Below are 15,233 nucleotides of genomic sequence, written 5' to 3'. Positions count from 1 at the left end.
GAATTCTTTCCGGAACTCTTCCGGATATTTCTCCAAGAACTACTCTGCGCATTCATCCAGGATTTTCTCTGAGATTTTTTTCTGGGTATTCCTCTGAGAAATTATCTAAAAATTTACTCAGGTTATTTCTTTAGGAAAAACTACTCTAGGAATACCTCTAGAAAATAACTTCAGAAATTCTTTAAGGAAAATCTGCAGGAATTATTCCGAAAATCCTTCAGGAGTTTTTTGAGAATTTCTTCGGGATTTCCCCCAGATATTTCTCAATATATTACTCGAGAAATTCTTCCACGAATTATTTTAGGAATTCCTTTAAAAATTACACATTTCATAATTCTCCTCGAACTTTCTGTAAACTTCCTGGGCAATTCCCCTAAAAAATCTTTCGGAATTTTCTCGAAAATTTCCTCTGACGAGTTCTCTATGATTTTTTCTGCGAGTTTTTTTTTTCCAAAAACTCCTCAGAGAATTTGTCCATGACTTCATCTTGGATTTTCTTAGTGAATCATTCCAGAAACACTTCACAGAGCTGATGGTGACCCAGTGAGATTTTTTGGAAATTCCTCGTAAAGTGAAATTGCTGTATGCATTTTTCATGATCTTCTCTACTAGTTTCATCAGAAATCAACTCAGATATTTGATTTCTTCAGGAAGTCATTCAGAGATTATTTCTCATGGAATTCCTCGACGGATATTCCTAAGAAGCTCATCCAAAAATTCTAATTTCGATACCTCAAGAATACAACAAGGATAACCACAGAAATTACCTTAGATATTCCATCAGAAATTCTTCCCAAGATTCTTTTTGATAGTTTTTGTTTTTCGAGAAAATTCCAAGTCCTCCAGAATTTTCTCAGGTGATTCTTCCATCGGTTTCCCTAGAACATCCTCCAAGACTCCGGTTTAGAACATCTTTAAAAATTCAACCACTCTCAGGGTTTCCTACAAAATTATTCTTCAGTATTACTTTGAAATTTCATGTAAGGATTTCTCTAAGGATACCTTCAGGAATATCTCCAGAGATTCATACTAACATTTCTTTAGGAATTTCTCTAGTAATTCCTTGAGATATTTCTCAACGAAGTCTTCAAAGATTTGTCAAGGTGTTTTTTCAAGGAATATCTCAGACTTTTTCCAGGCATGTCTCCAGGGAAATCTTGAGGAAATTTTCAAAATTCAGAGAAATTTATAAAAAAAAAAAACCTGAAGTAGTTCCCGAGAAGTTTTTAAGGTAACCTCCTATGAAACTTGTATGAGATCTTATATCACTCTTGATAAATAAGGATTCCTGAAAAATTCGCGGACTTTTGCGGGAGTTCAAAAGATTTCCTAGATAAATTGCTAAGATAATTGAAAAGAATCGGACGAAATCCGTAAACAAATGTGTAAAGAAATGATCGGAGAATTTCCTGAAAAAAATTGCTGTAGTGTTAACTGGTGTGAAACTTTTAAAGATTTTTTTAAGGAATGTTGAACTGTTTGGATTTCATCCCAGAATAATGCTAGAGAATTTCTTAGAAAAAAATCATAAAGAAGTAAATGGTCACTGATTTAATTTATTTGGGAATTCTTGAAATAGATCCTGATTTTCTCGACTTCCTTCAGAAGAATTTTTGGAACAAGTGGAAATCACTAGGATAATTCCTAAAGCTTTTCCTCGAGGAGTTCACTGCAAGCAGAATAACAAAAAAAAGATACTCTAGAGACCTTTGTGGTTGAAATAAAACTTTAGAGGCCTTTCATTAAAAATATAGACGTTTTAGATACCAATTCTCTAAAAAGATACCTGTTACTAACCCTTACTTATTACAGCAGATATCCCTCAAGTAATTATTTTAGAAATTCCTCAAGAGAAATTTTGCAAAAATTCTTCAGGTATTACTCCCAGAATTCCTCTAAGAACTCTCAAGGATTTATTTAAGGAACGGCTAAGGGACATCTTCCAGAAATTTTTCTATGATTTCTTATGGAATTCCACCAGAAATTCTTTAGGGAATTCCTACAGAACATTGTAACGGAAATTTGTCAGTGAATTTCACCAGGATTCACTGTGATTCGGTCCAGATTTTCTCGAGATTTTGTCCTGAGTCCTTCTGATAATCCTTACAGGACTGCTTCTTTCTTCCTTCCGATGATTCCTTCAAAAGTTATTTCAGGAATTCTTCCTGAATTTTCCTATGATTTCACATGGGAATTGCTCCATGAAATCCTTCAGAAGTTTCTCTAGGAAGATTTTTAAGAAATTCTTCCATTCTGAATATTCCTCGAGGGTGCTCCTTCAGGTAATTCCGCCATAAAATTTCATATTTTTTTCGGGCGTTCCTTCGGAAAGTCCGTTGAAAGTTCCTGCAGAAGTTCCGTCGGAAGTTCATTCGAAAGTTCCTTCAAAAGCTCCTTCGGAAGTTCCAGAGCATATAGTTTTTCGACATTGACAACATTATAAAAAAAAACAAACTTACAACCCCGTAATATGATCAACTTCGCCCGAAATTACGACATCACAGTTAACTTTAATTTTCCAATCCTTCGTTAGTACACCCTAACGCCGAACGGCGCTTTTTCCTGTACCAGACCAGATTCAGTTTATTGAATTTCCTGAGACTTTGTAGTGTCTGCCGTTTTACTTCACAGGCAACCTCCGTGCAGAACCATTCCGGTCGGATGTGGCTCTATGTAGCCGGAATGAGATGAAATTCCACTGCCGGCTGCCGAGACAGGCAGGTAGAGGTAGGGCATTTGTCCTAAACATGTCTAAAGTACCAATTATGGCAATAGTGAGGAATAGGACATTTATTTCATTGTTTCACTAGAATATGATAGTTAATATTAACATAAATTATAAAACAAAATTTTCTATGGAAACTGGCCTTGATCAAAAATATTCGTGTATTGGAAAATTATACCATTTGAAATATTGCATCAGGCACTTCGCCATTTTGGAAGCTTGATAAAGAACACTTATATCGAAATTTATGTTTTCGTCCGGTAAAACTACTTCAAATGATTAGCGTATGTTGCCTAGTGAGAGTAAATGAACAAATTCAGCTGGTAAGTAATAAAATTTACCGTTTAATTCCACTATAGTTAGTATCAGTCAAAAGATACAAACTATAGCGAAATTAAATGGTATAGTACTAAATTCGGTTTTTCATCAACTTACAGGTATTCCACTAAACAGCTCGAAGATTTATTATCAAAATTCACCGTTTCAAGTTGAAAATCTTTTGAAATTGAGCTTGGTTATAGTCCGCGGCTACTAAGCTATGCTGTAGGTGTCTGAGCTTCTGAGAAAGCTCTCAGAAGAAATATCAACAAGTCATGCTTGCATTTTAGAAACCCTGCTCAAATCTGATCTTTTTTCTTGCTGTTGAAATATTGCACCCATAATTGGCACACCTACCCTACGCATATTCTTGAACATATCTCTACACACGTGCACTGCCAGGCTAACTTTGGCAAGCGACTGTGATGGCCGAAAGCTGGAATCAATTTCCTATCCGAGATTTGCTTTTTTAGAGATTGTGTGGGTGGCATCGAACGATGAACGAGATCGGGGCAGATGTTCTGTTTATTAGGTCAACAGTGGAGCGGTTCCATGCGGAATGGGTTTGCAAAGTGCCATATCTATTAATGTTCAAACCCTTCTTAATAAATTCAACAAAATATTCAAAAACGATAAGATCGCTTCTTCTTCTTCTTCTTTCTGGCGTTAAGTCGCAACTGGGACAGAGCTTGTTAAGTTACAATACATAACACAGCAGAATAAGATTTGGTCTCAAGCACCAATATACCGCTAATCACTCAATTTAAGTTAGCTGAAGCCATCGCCGTTTCCAAAAAATGGCATAACACGTGGGGTTTATGAGATGCATAATTTATCAATTTCAGTCAACTTGCATGCAAGTTCAATAACTTGATGCTGATTTATGCGTTTAATTTACAACAAAAATCTTTTTTTCGGTACTCAAGAATACGAGCGTACGAAATTTTGTAATAATTTCTTTTTAAAAAGAACTTTTTGATGGCTTGGGAATAGTAGTTAACTCAACAAGTTACAGAATAATGATTTTTGCAGCACGAGTCATACATTTATCTAACGAGGCTTGCTTGTATACGCATAACTTTTTATGAAACTAGCAAAAAGGTTATTTTTGTTTTAGTTCCACTGTGTAATTCTATGGAGCATAACCGATTCTCATCCACTTCCATAAGTATGACGGATATATTGAAACACCCTTTCTCAATACTGCGATACATAGTAAATCGAAGGCTCACTTATCTTTATGAAATCATGTTTTACTGAGCTGGTGGGGAATCGACTGTATGGTTGTAATCAATTATGCTTTTCGGCTACGCAGTCTTAATTTTTCAACGGCTTATTTATTTGCCCGACGTTTCGACACGGGAATTGTGTCTTCCTCAGGGGGTAAATATAGTTGTCGTTTGTAGTCTTATGTTTGTTTGACAGTTAAAGTTAAACAAAACATAAGACTACAAACGACAACAATATTTACCCCCTGAGGAAGACACAATTCCCGTGTCGAAACGTCGGGCAAATAAATAAGCCGTTGAAAAATTAAGACTGCGTAGCCGAAAAGCATAATTGATCATGTTTTACTTCTTCCTAGTGTTAAGTTCCAACCGGAGCAGAGCCTATTTCTAAGCTTAGGCAGCATCCACTTATTACGTAACACTAAAGTTGAATTATTTTGTCCCCTCCCCCACTGCGTATGGCAATTTAAAAAAAAATGTATGAGTCGTTACGCTTTGACGTACCTCCTCTCCCACCCTTCGAGTGTTACGTAATTTGTGAGCGGCGCCCTAGTGTTATTCGACTATCTTAATAGATTTTAACGGATTTCTATTATAATTGCCATTTTTTACGTTAGTCCATCATATGACATGTTGGATTTCTCATGTTCAAATGAAGATGCTTTATCTAATTTACCAGATTCTGATCGTCAGGAATCAACTCAAAGAGTATCGAGTGTGTGCTGACATTTATTATGGTTTCGCCATACATTTTACATGACTTTTCGAATATTGTACAAACATGTATACATATATTTTTTTACTTTCAATCGCCTCGGCTTCATGATGAGCCAAGGCCAGTCGAATTCGACCCTTTTCCGATTCGCTTGGAATCCTTTCATACGATGGAATGTGGCAGCGATGTTATCGTCGTCATCATCGTAATCGGTGATTGGATTCTTCTGTTTTTCTTTGAACGCTGAAGTTTCCTTTGGGATCGTTTGAATGCCAAGCCGTATGTGTTTTTAACGGGTTTTTTTGGATGTGGATTGAGTTTGAGAATAAAGCGTTCGTGTACGTGGTTAAGCGTTTTATCATTGATGTTCAAAAAGTTACATTGAAGTAATCTGAACCACTTAATCAAACATATACTGACAACAAAAAATATTAGAATTATTCATTTATATTAAGCGATTTCTGGAAGGCGTTCAGCTCTAAGTTGTTGAATAAGTCTAATAAATTTTTAGTTCTAAAAAGCGTCGTTTTGATCTAAATTAACTGGCATAACTTTATAATTTATGAAACAACATAAATGAGTAAACAGGAATTTTTATAACGAAACAATCTATTACAATATATTATTGTAGTCATGGACTCTAATCACTCAGCTAAGGAAGACCCTAATCGCAAGTCATATATGCTAAAAGCAGGCTCTGAAAAAATATACTAAAGGGGGAAGTATTGTGGGTGAAATAAAAGGTTTGTGTTTAGCAGTTATTATATTTAACATAGCACCAACCTGAATTTTCAGACTAAGGAACTATTTGGACAACTCTAGGGCTATCTAGAGCTGTCAAAAACTGGAAAAGTAAATAAACAAAAACAAAGTACGTCGTTCCGTTTTCTTATTTGAAGTAAAATTTAGACTGGCGTTATAGCAACTTCTGCTGTTCCATAAATATATGTGACAGATGTTGCATCGAAGGAAAAAGAAGAAGAAGAGGTAAAATTTTACTCTTGGAATTTAAGGTAAAACCACAGATAACAGATGTTGAAGTCCGATTGTGAAACTGTGTAAGACAATTAACGATCATTTTGAATGGCAATACAAGTAGCAACATCGTGGTGGCGCTGTCATCGCTAAGTTCCCTTGGCGATGTGAAAATGAAATATTTCAAGATACTGGTACTCACCACTGATTGATGCAATTTGCTGTGTGGCGGCGCTAATGATTGCTAGGAGTTTCAATTTGAATATTTACACAGGTTTTCTTAATTTTTTTGTTCTCGCATAAACATCTGTTATCTGTGGTAAAACATATTGGAATCCAACTTTAAGATTTCTTCAAAACTTTGAAGGCATAAATCCCTTACAGGAAGCAACAAACAACTATGCGTTCAGCTTTGCGCTCTAACAGAAAGCTTAAAATAGGAAGACCAAGAATGTTGCACAATTATTTATTTAGATTGGTGCATTTCAATTTCAATATTCTCCATTAGTAGTAGCAACGAAATGTAATTCACCCAATAAGCGATGTTTTACCAAACATGACAACAATACAAGGGCATTTTACAGTTGCTTAAAAGAGTTCAAATGTTCTTTTTATTTATCAATTTGTTTCATCAACCTAGGAAAATGAAATTTTGACCATCTCACAGCCCTCTTAACGCTTTGTATACAGATTAACTAAATTTAAGCATGATGTGATTTTAAATCCAACGAAAATTTTCTCCTAAAAGCGTTACATATCTTATGGTTGATACCTTAATTGCACCAAATATGCGTTCAACATAGCATACTATGATTAGTTAATAGCAACGATATTTTGATTTGGAATATTAATTTTGATTAAATTGGTCCTACTTGCCCGCAGAGCAGGACAACTCTGACCTATAGTCCATTTATCAGACTTTATACCTAAGTTTTAGACATTTCGTAACAATCACTTCTCATTCGTTCTGCAATTTTAGGTCCCACTTGTCCCGGGCTTCTGTAGTCTACTGTACCCGATCTTGTTATTTCGAATTTTCTACAAGTGCAGAGAGCTAGAATAAAAACTGCGGCAATGTGGGGCAAAACTTCGAGTAGAGCAAGAGTTTCTTTTTAAGATTTCTAGCTCAAATAAAAAACAAAGATATTAATATTATAGTGGTTCAAATGCTATTCAAGTAAGAGACTCCCTCTCTCTCCAAACATTTTATAAATCTATGAAACACTAGTTGTCCCGGCAAACTTCGTCTTCCCAACAAGTAGACTGTTGAAAAATGCCATGAAAAATCCCATACAAATTGACAGTTCTGTCCACTCTCGTTTTTCCATCTTTCTTAGTGAATATCCTGAGATTTTTATACACACAAACACGTCGGAGCACTTTAGAAACTTGACTTTGCGAGAATTTTCAAAATGTCATGGCCTCTAAACCCATCTCGTGACATACAAACAGCACTCCATTTTTATTTATAAAGATAGATAGATAGATTGGAAAAGTTTTGGCTATATGTTGTTTAGACGTTGAAATTGCACTTTTTTGTCATTGCAACAAAATAAAAATACAAATTTATTTGTTTGTTATGAGAGGGCATTGCATAAAGATGATTGAGCTGTATTAGTTGTAGCATAAACGTTTGGAAATCATGTTAAACCCATAGTGGGGCAAAAGATTGAGCCATTTTGAGAAATTAATTTCAAGTTGCCTAAAATCTACATATTGTTTTAAATTTTGCGAAAGTTGCTTGATTGTGCGAAAAAGTGATCAAAATTTCATGTTTTTACAGCGTTTACTAACAAACAGCTTTTTCTTGGGTATAGTTCAATTAACTTTGTTTTGGTCACTTTTTAATGAAAATTTATTGTGTATTTTTCTGCAAACATCAGTTTATTGCTGGAATGAAGCAAGCCTGTTATAAAAATATCGATCTTTTATGTGTGAACCTGCTAACTTTTGTCCACAAATGATTCGAACTCTTGCTTCACCGGTGGAGCAAAATTTCTTTTAAGACCTTCAATTTGAAAGCTGTTTTAAATAAAAACTGGGTTAATATTTTGACAGAGACTTGCTCAGCAAATTTGTAGCAAATTTTTCACTGTGTGGTATTTATTTCATTTCAAGTGTTATATGTCATTTTTATGGAAATATTGATTTTTCCTCCAAAATCGCGAACTTTTGCCGCACCTTACTCTATTATGTGTTGCTTTAGTATAATATTGAAGTTAAATTCCAAGTTGTTTTACCCAAAGACTGTTAAGTCAATTCAGAACAGACAAAGCCTCGATCGTATAGTATTTAATCTTGAGAATTTAAAAATAGTATATACGATAACTTTGGGCACACTAGTTTTCGCAACTAGTATGGGGCGATAGTTTCGAATTCTTGCCCAACCGATAGGGCAAATGTTCGTGCAAGACAATCAATTTTGAAACTGTTATAACTAAAAATAGGTAAGAAGTCTGTAAGTCGCAGACGAAATAGGACTATCTGTCAAGATAAGCAACACATATTAGAGTTTAAAGGTATTTGCTCGGCTTACTAGTGATTTTAGTATTTTTTTTTGCAAAAAGTGAAGTTTTAAGGTTTAATTTGTAGTAAACATACACTAATAATCCCTCCCCTAAATTTAACCCTCTAATACCCAAATTTTTATTTTCGATCTAAATATCATTTTTCGCTATCTAAAATCGTTCTAAACACGTTTTGGGCAATGATTTATTTTTATTCGCAAATCTATGAATTATGGTTTTGATTTTTATAATTTTTATTTTTGAACATCCCTATCCTTTTTTATTTTTTTTTTTGAAGCCTCTACTGAGTACTGTTTTTTGGCAGTAATAAAAAATCACATTTTGACGGTACTTTTGAAAATATTATTTTTTTTAATTTTTTTTCTGAAGAATTTTTCATTTTCCGTGTAACTAACGGAAAAACAGATTTGAAATTATTTCAATATCATCAGGCTCTTCTTCTGTGAAAGGTTGATTGTAGAAAAATATTAGAGATACGATATTTTATATTACACGTTAAATTAATCCCAGGCATTTATAAGTTATAAGAATCCATTTTTTTAAACATTTTTCAAAAATACAAAAAAGTTTTAAAAGTCATAAAGAACTTCCCTAATATGCGTGTGAGCCACAAAAAATACACAAATTTGCAAAGTGTACCCCGTCTAAAGGCGGGGTTGGGTATTAGAGGGCCAATATAAAAAAAAGTGTAATTAGAAGAAGTTCTGGCGAGATCTTCTGGTGAAATCCTTGCAGGATACCTGAGGCTCTATTTCAGATCTTGTGTCAATCTTTTAGAGACGAGAAAGATTATAACGAATTCATGGGAAAATTAATAAAATTAAAATTAATAATGCTGGTTGTTTTTATGGGATTTTCACAAAAATCTGATCCCTAAGAAAATTGTTGGATTAGAGTAAGGTACTTTAGTGAGGAACTTACGAAGTCTTGGTGGCTTTTTGAAAATACGTTTATAATCAATTCTGCATAACTTCGAAGGATCGTTGCAAATTTCGTAAATTGTGTTTTCGAGATCTTTTGACGACTTCCAAACTGTTTTCATGTTAGATTTATTCTGGATGACTGGCATATTCTTTTCGAGATCATTGTTGGATTTCTGGTTAGATATTTGTCATACGTATGTCTAATTCAATAAGTTTAGTAAATTCAACTTCATTTTCATTTGAGTTATCATATAAAATTTACCAGTTTAAATTGTTACTACGCATCAAAGGCAAAGTGTCAATGAACTGTGATTTTGAAAACATTCTTCAGGGGTCCGTGAAATGGATTTAAAAATTTGCAGGTTCCGTTACTTCAAAAAATTTGAGAGCCACTGTTTTATTCTAAACATCATCACCCTTGCAAAAGCGAAGGTACCAAACTGCAGGACATAATCGTTTGTAATGGATGGAAAGCTCTCGGTTACAATGATTAGACGAAGTTTTGCTCTCTGATCGTTCGTTGGCGAATATACGCTTATCAGACTATAGTGGCATCTCAACACACAATTTTCAAAGAGAATTGCATACTTTTAGGCGTTTCATATGGTGTATTCTGTAATTCACTATATTCAATTCTAAAATTGATCGATTTATCAACTAGTTTGAGTTATTTTTAAGAGTCGATTCAGATTTAGTGAAAAACATATCTCTTTTCGATTCAGATTTAGTGATCAACTTCACCCCATGATATAAAACTCCACTTTTTGATTTCCAGAAGATTTTTGTGATTATGGTAACATTTTGTCAATATTTCATTTATCTAAATATCCAACCCAGTAAAGTTTTTGAAAATATTTTAATGATAATACATACATCCTATTCGAAACTACAGAACGAAATCGCTTAAAAGTGAACAACTTCACCCCATTTTACGATACTTGACAATGCTACGCCGAAGAAACATTGCTCCTTATTCACCCAGTGGTGATAGTTTTTATCTTTGTCCATAATTTGCCTGAAAACAGTGAGCTGCACACTCGGTTACCGCTGGCTTTTAGGGCAAGATCATATGTTATACGAGAAATATTCAAATTTTCCTCAAAAAATGTATCAACATTACCCCATTATATGGTACCTACTTTAAAACTGCTTTAAGTTTACAAAATTTTCCTCCTTAACCGTTGAATGTTAAAAACACCAATTCAATTCTCCGTCACGAGTACCATAAAGCAATTAATTGGGCAATCTTGAACCGAGCAAATTAATACCCCTCAAAGAGTAATGAAGAACCAACAAAGAAGACACACCACAGGCAGGGAGAGATCCTTTCCTCCTTCGACGACAAGTGTGATAACACTCGACGCCACCACCGTTGACGCTTTCCCGCTGTTTCGAAGGAACGGTGCTGGAAATAATTAAAACTCAATTTTCATTAGTGGTGGTCTCCCGCTCCAGACGCATGTTCTAATTCACATTTCCCGTGTCCTCTTTTTCCTTTCCGTTGCAGCAGTCGAAGCATCGACATCGACGCGAAAATGGCGACAGTGGAGGCGGCGAAAGTCCCACCGGAGGAGGAGGACGACGAGGAGGTGATGGGGAATTGGAGAATTTCATTGCACTAGCACCGGACGAGGCGGATATTTATAACTTTTCCAACAATCTCATCAACGCGGTGGATAATGATGATGGTGGCGGCGGTGGAACTGAGAATGCAAATGAAGTGAATCCGTTTAATGAATTTCTTAATCCTCGCCACTCGACGCAGCAACAGCTGCTGTTACCGCCGCCGGAAGATCCATGGGGCTTGGATCTGGATGAGCAGTTACCACCCCCGGAGCCACAGCAGCCGGACGACGAAGAACGGCAAATGGACAACGAGGTAGACAAGAGCAGCACTACTAGACTAGAGCCAGTGAACCGGAACCAGAAGCAACTGCCGGTCGACAGTCCACTGATGGCAAGCAGTATCGATTTCCTCAACTCCATCGACGGTGGCTATCTGCTGTCGAACGGGATTATCGACGAGAAGGGCACCAAATTGATAGATGGTAAGTTTCTCTTTTGCTCGCCGGGTTATGTCGTTCAGAAGATTTCACAATTTGCTTTTTTCTTCTCCGGGTTCGGGTTGTCATTTTCGGTTTACAGATAGTGGCCTGTCAACGTTGAAACCGGTCGATGCCGGAAGTGATGAGGCAAGAGGTGGTAGCGTTGGAGAAGAAGTAAACGATGATGACATTTTCGAACAGATGCAGAAGAAAGCCAAATCCTATCGGTTGAAGCTGTACAAGAAGCACAAAAATTTCAAGCATAGCCATCATCATCGGGGCGGATACTACCATCCTTCGATGTATCAGCATCATCACCATCACTACTCTCGACAAAAAATGCTCGAAAGGGAGAGAGACCGCTGGAAGCAAATCCACGACCAGATTCCACCCAGAGCAAGTAACCAGGGCCAGATCCGATACTTTGATAGTTCCAACAAACTGGAGACTAAAGATGACATTAAAGCTCACATCGACGGATATTCTAGCCCTTCCAGCCCGCAGTGGCCTCATTTCGATAAGGTTATACACTCACTGAACAAAGAGCAGCCACCGGATAACATCCCTCCCTACATAAAGAAATACAACCGACGAAATAAACAGTTGATTGATTTGCTTGAGGGCACCATCGCTCCACTTTCAGAATACAGTCAGCGCCATCACGAAAGGAAGTTTAATCGTAGAAAAAACCCTCTAGAGGACCTGTTCGAAGAGCAACGTCCCAGCCAGAACAATCTTGGGCTGCAACGGAACTACATCCAGGAGACGATCCAATCCTCCACCGCCCACTCGAATTCACTTCCCGGTGAAGCAATTCACATAATCTATGACAAGAAGCACAATGATGATGGCCATGCCTACGGCCATCCAACAATGGCCGCCGACCATCCTTACAAACTCTCGTCCCGAGCCGGCCAGTTTGTGTACCATCGGGTGGTCTCTCCACAACCTGTCGGCAACGGCTACGGACGCTTGAAGCGTCAACGACTTCCGTTCGTGGCGATAACTGACCGTCGCCTGGGATCCCCTCCAAAGCGTCGACCCAACAACAATAGCAGCAGCAACAACATCAACAGCAACAACTCCGGCAGCAACAATCTACTGAATCACCAACCGATGCCTTAAGCTAAGCACACCTGACACTGACACCGAAACCGGAACACTCCACATGATACACCACGCTCTGATCTGAACCCTTCGTTGAACAACCACTCACACTTACACTAAAACACACACGCACTCTCTGCGGTTCCGGGCCACTCGTCTGGTTCGGAGTACGCGTTCAAGGCAGCTGTTCCTTTCTAGAAAGCACCGCGTTTTCTAGAGATGACTACACTTACACGTTACAGTTTCAGTTTTGTGTTTCTTTCCGGAACGCTACTTATCAACAGTTGGCGGAACTCCTTTAGGTGATTACAAAAGGTAAACCACGAAACTATCACGACGCGACAGTTATGAACTGAGTGATATAAAAACAACCTCTCATTGTACAGGAAATCGTCACTGATGCGCTTCGTCGTCTTCCAACACCGCCGCACAAGAAATCAGATTGCACGAAGTTATCTTCTTTTCTCGCCTTTTTTGATGTCAGGTTTCAATTAGAACTTGATCTACACCAAGGCGCGTTCAATTCTATAAGGTGTCCTATTATACTCACTTTGTGGAGAAAACCAGACAGGGTAGGTGAGGAAGGGCTGGTCGTCTTGTTTACAAACATCTGAGACAGGTAGTCGAGAGATTGACTCATGATTGGTTGGAGAAACAGTGTTGTCAAGAATTATTCCAATCTGGTCGCCCCTGCTCCTTGTGTGCTCTGCTCCTTTCTTTCTTTTTTGACAATTTCGTCCGCACTGATGGCAGCACAGCTAGTTTCAATTTCAGCATCTTCCAGGCAAGGCAGTAATGTTTGTAAACAAAACGGCCAGCAAGTTAAAAATGGCCTCCAAGCCGCTTTCGCCAAGTGATTACACCTTACTCTGGTTACAGAGTAAAATGCACACACCTTGATCTACACAGTCAATTAGGTGTAAATCGTGTGATGATGAGTTCTACACGCTGTGAACTAGTCTATCGAAATTCATCCATTTTGCCTTATGAAAGGTGGAACGATAATTGACTTTGCCTTTAAAAGATCTTCATTTTTTGTTTTTGTAGGTGTATTACATAATATTACATTTAAGTGATTTAGGAGATCCTTTTCATCTTTAGTTACATGTTTTGTGGAATGATAAATGGTTTGAGACAAAGCTATATGTTAAATGTTGACCACATATGTGAGATAGATGGAATTTGAATGGATATTCTTAAAGCTACTATATACAACTTAAACCTAACCTAATCTACTATATAAAAATTGCTTATTAAAGCATGTTCAGATATTATACAATATCAAAATAAGAGACACGAAAGAGAAATTTAAACATATTTCTCTTTCGTGTCTCTAATTTTGCTATTAATTGTGAGACAATTTGCCCCCTCATGTAAATCTGTGATCCTTGTGTCATAAGGGCTAGCAAAGATCATCCTAAGCGCACGATTCTGTGCAACCTGGAGCCTGCTTTTGAGGGTTTGTGCACATTGTTCCAATGTTCCCACACCGGAGCTGCGTAAAATATTGCAGGGAATATCACTTTTTTGTATACTGCCAGTTTATGGACCATCGAGAGGCGAGATCTTCGGCAAATGAGCGGATACAGGCTTCTGATTAGGGCGAAGCATTTGATCAGAGTTTTGTCGACATGCGAGCTGAACTGTAATTTGTCGTCGACCATCAGTCCAAGGTACAGTACCTCTGACGGCCACTCGACCCTTGTGCCATCCATGATCACAGTGCAGTTTGATGGAGGTTTTAGTCTGTAAGACTGCCGATGAAGGAACATTACAGCTTGGGTTTTGGAAGCATTGATTTTGATCTTCCAGGTGGAAGCAAAGGCATCAAGGCATCGTTGTAGCTTGTTGGTTATTTCGGTAGGCATTCTGCCTTTGACAGCTATTGTGGTGTCATCTGCGGACAGAAAGAACACACAGTCGTCGCCAAGGGGAGGAATACTGTAGAGCAGTGATTCCCAAAGTGGGCGAATTCGCCCCCCGGGGGGCGATTTTCAGGTCCAAGGGGGCGAAAATTTGTAAAACAAAATTTGGGGGGCGAAAAATGTAGAAAGGGGGTGAAAAAGCAAACATGGCATATAAAAATAATTACTCATAACCTTTGAACGACACACATACAAGTTCATAGGAGCTTATTCTAATGCATATGACAGATAATCATTTCCAACCTTATCTGTTTCAAGGACAATTTGAGCTCAGATCGTTTAGTGTGGTAATTTAATAATTATGATATACAACACTTGTTGATTGTCAAAAATAAAATGTTTTTGTTATGCATGAAGGTTTTCTCACATCATGTCAATTTTAAGAATAGTCGGTGATTGAGATTTAGTCAAGATTGGAATGACAAGTCACATATAATATTGAAAACACAGATACACAGAACATTTTTGCAGTATATGAGCTGATCAAATCACTTTAGAGCTTATTCCAGTTTGACAAACTGTTGTTTAGCTACTAGTGTTACTTGGGCATGTTATGAAAATACAAAACATGTATCTGAGAATTTTCATAATTTATTTTAAATGCATGAAATTATTATATTTATATTAGTTTTTTTTTACATAAGAGCAAAAGAATTAATTTGCTAATATTTCTTTTGTTTGCATCTGATTTTTCACGGCAACAAATCTTCAGTACACATTTTAACATCTCGGTTGCACGCATT

The 15,233-nt window shown here is 37.1% G+C and overlaps 1 protein-coding gene across 2 annotated transcripts in view; it reads left to right on the top strand.

Moving 5' to 3' along the window:
* The window catches only part of LOC5572587, a 362,784-nt gene extending 349,167 nt beyond the window's left edge, over window positions 1–13,617 (top strand). Inside the window, exons 3-4 of one of the 2 annotated variants that reach the window (XM_021857377.1) lie at window positions 10,924–11,461; window positions 11,559–13,617. In XM_021857377.1, coding sequence (XP_021713069.1) covers window positions 10,924–11,461; window positions 11,559–12,583 — 1,563 coding nt within the window. In that variant the 3' untranslated portion in view covers window positions 12,584–13,617. Of the gene's footprint in view, window positions 1–10,920; window positions 11,462–11,558 lie in introns of both variants that reach the window. The other variant, XM_021857376.1, reaches the window with a different exon arrangement.
* Window positions 13,618–15,233: the final 1,616 nt, after the last annotated feature.

Source organism: Aedes aegypti, chromosome 1, assembly GCF_002204515.2.
Source record: "Aedes aegypti strain LVP_AGWG chromosome 1, AaegL5.0 Primary Assembly, whole genome shotgun sequence".
In the NCBI taxonomy this organism is placed as follows: Eukaryota; Metazoa; Arthropoda; class Insecta; order Diptera; family Culicidae; genus Aedes; species Aedes aegypti.
Note: the sequence above shows the minus strand (reverse complement) of the source record. Positions and strands in the feature narration are given on the sequence as shown.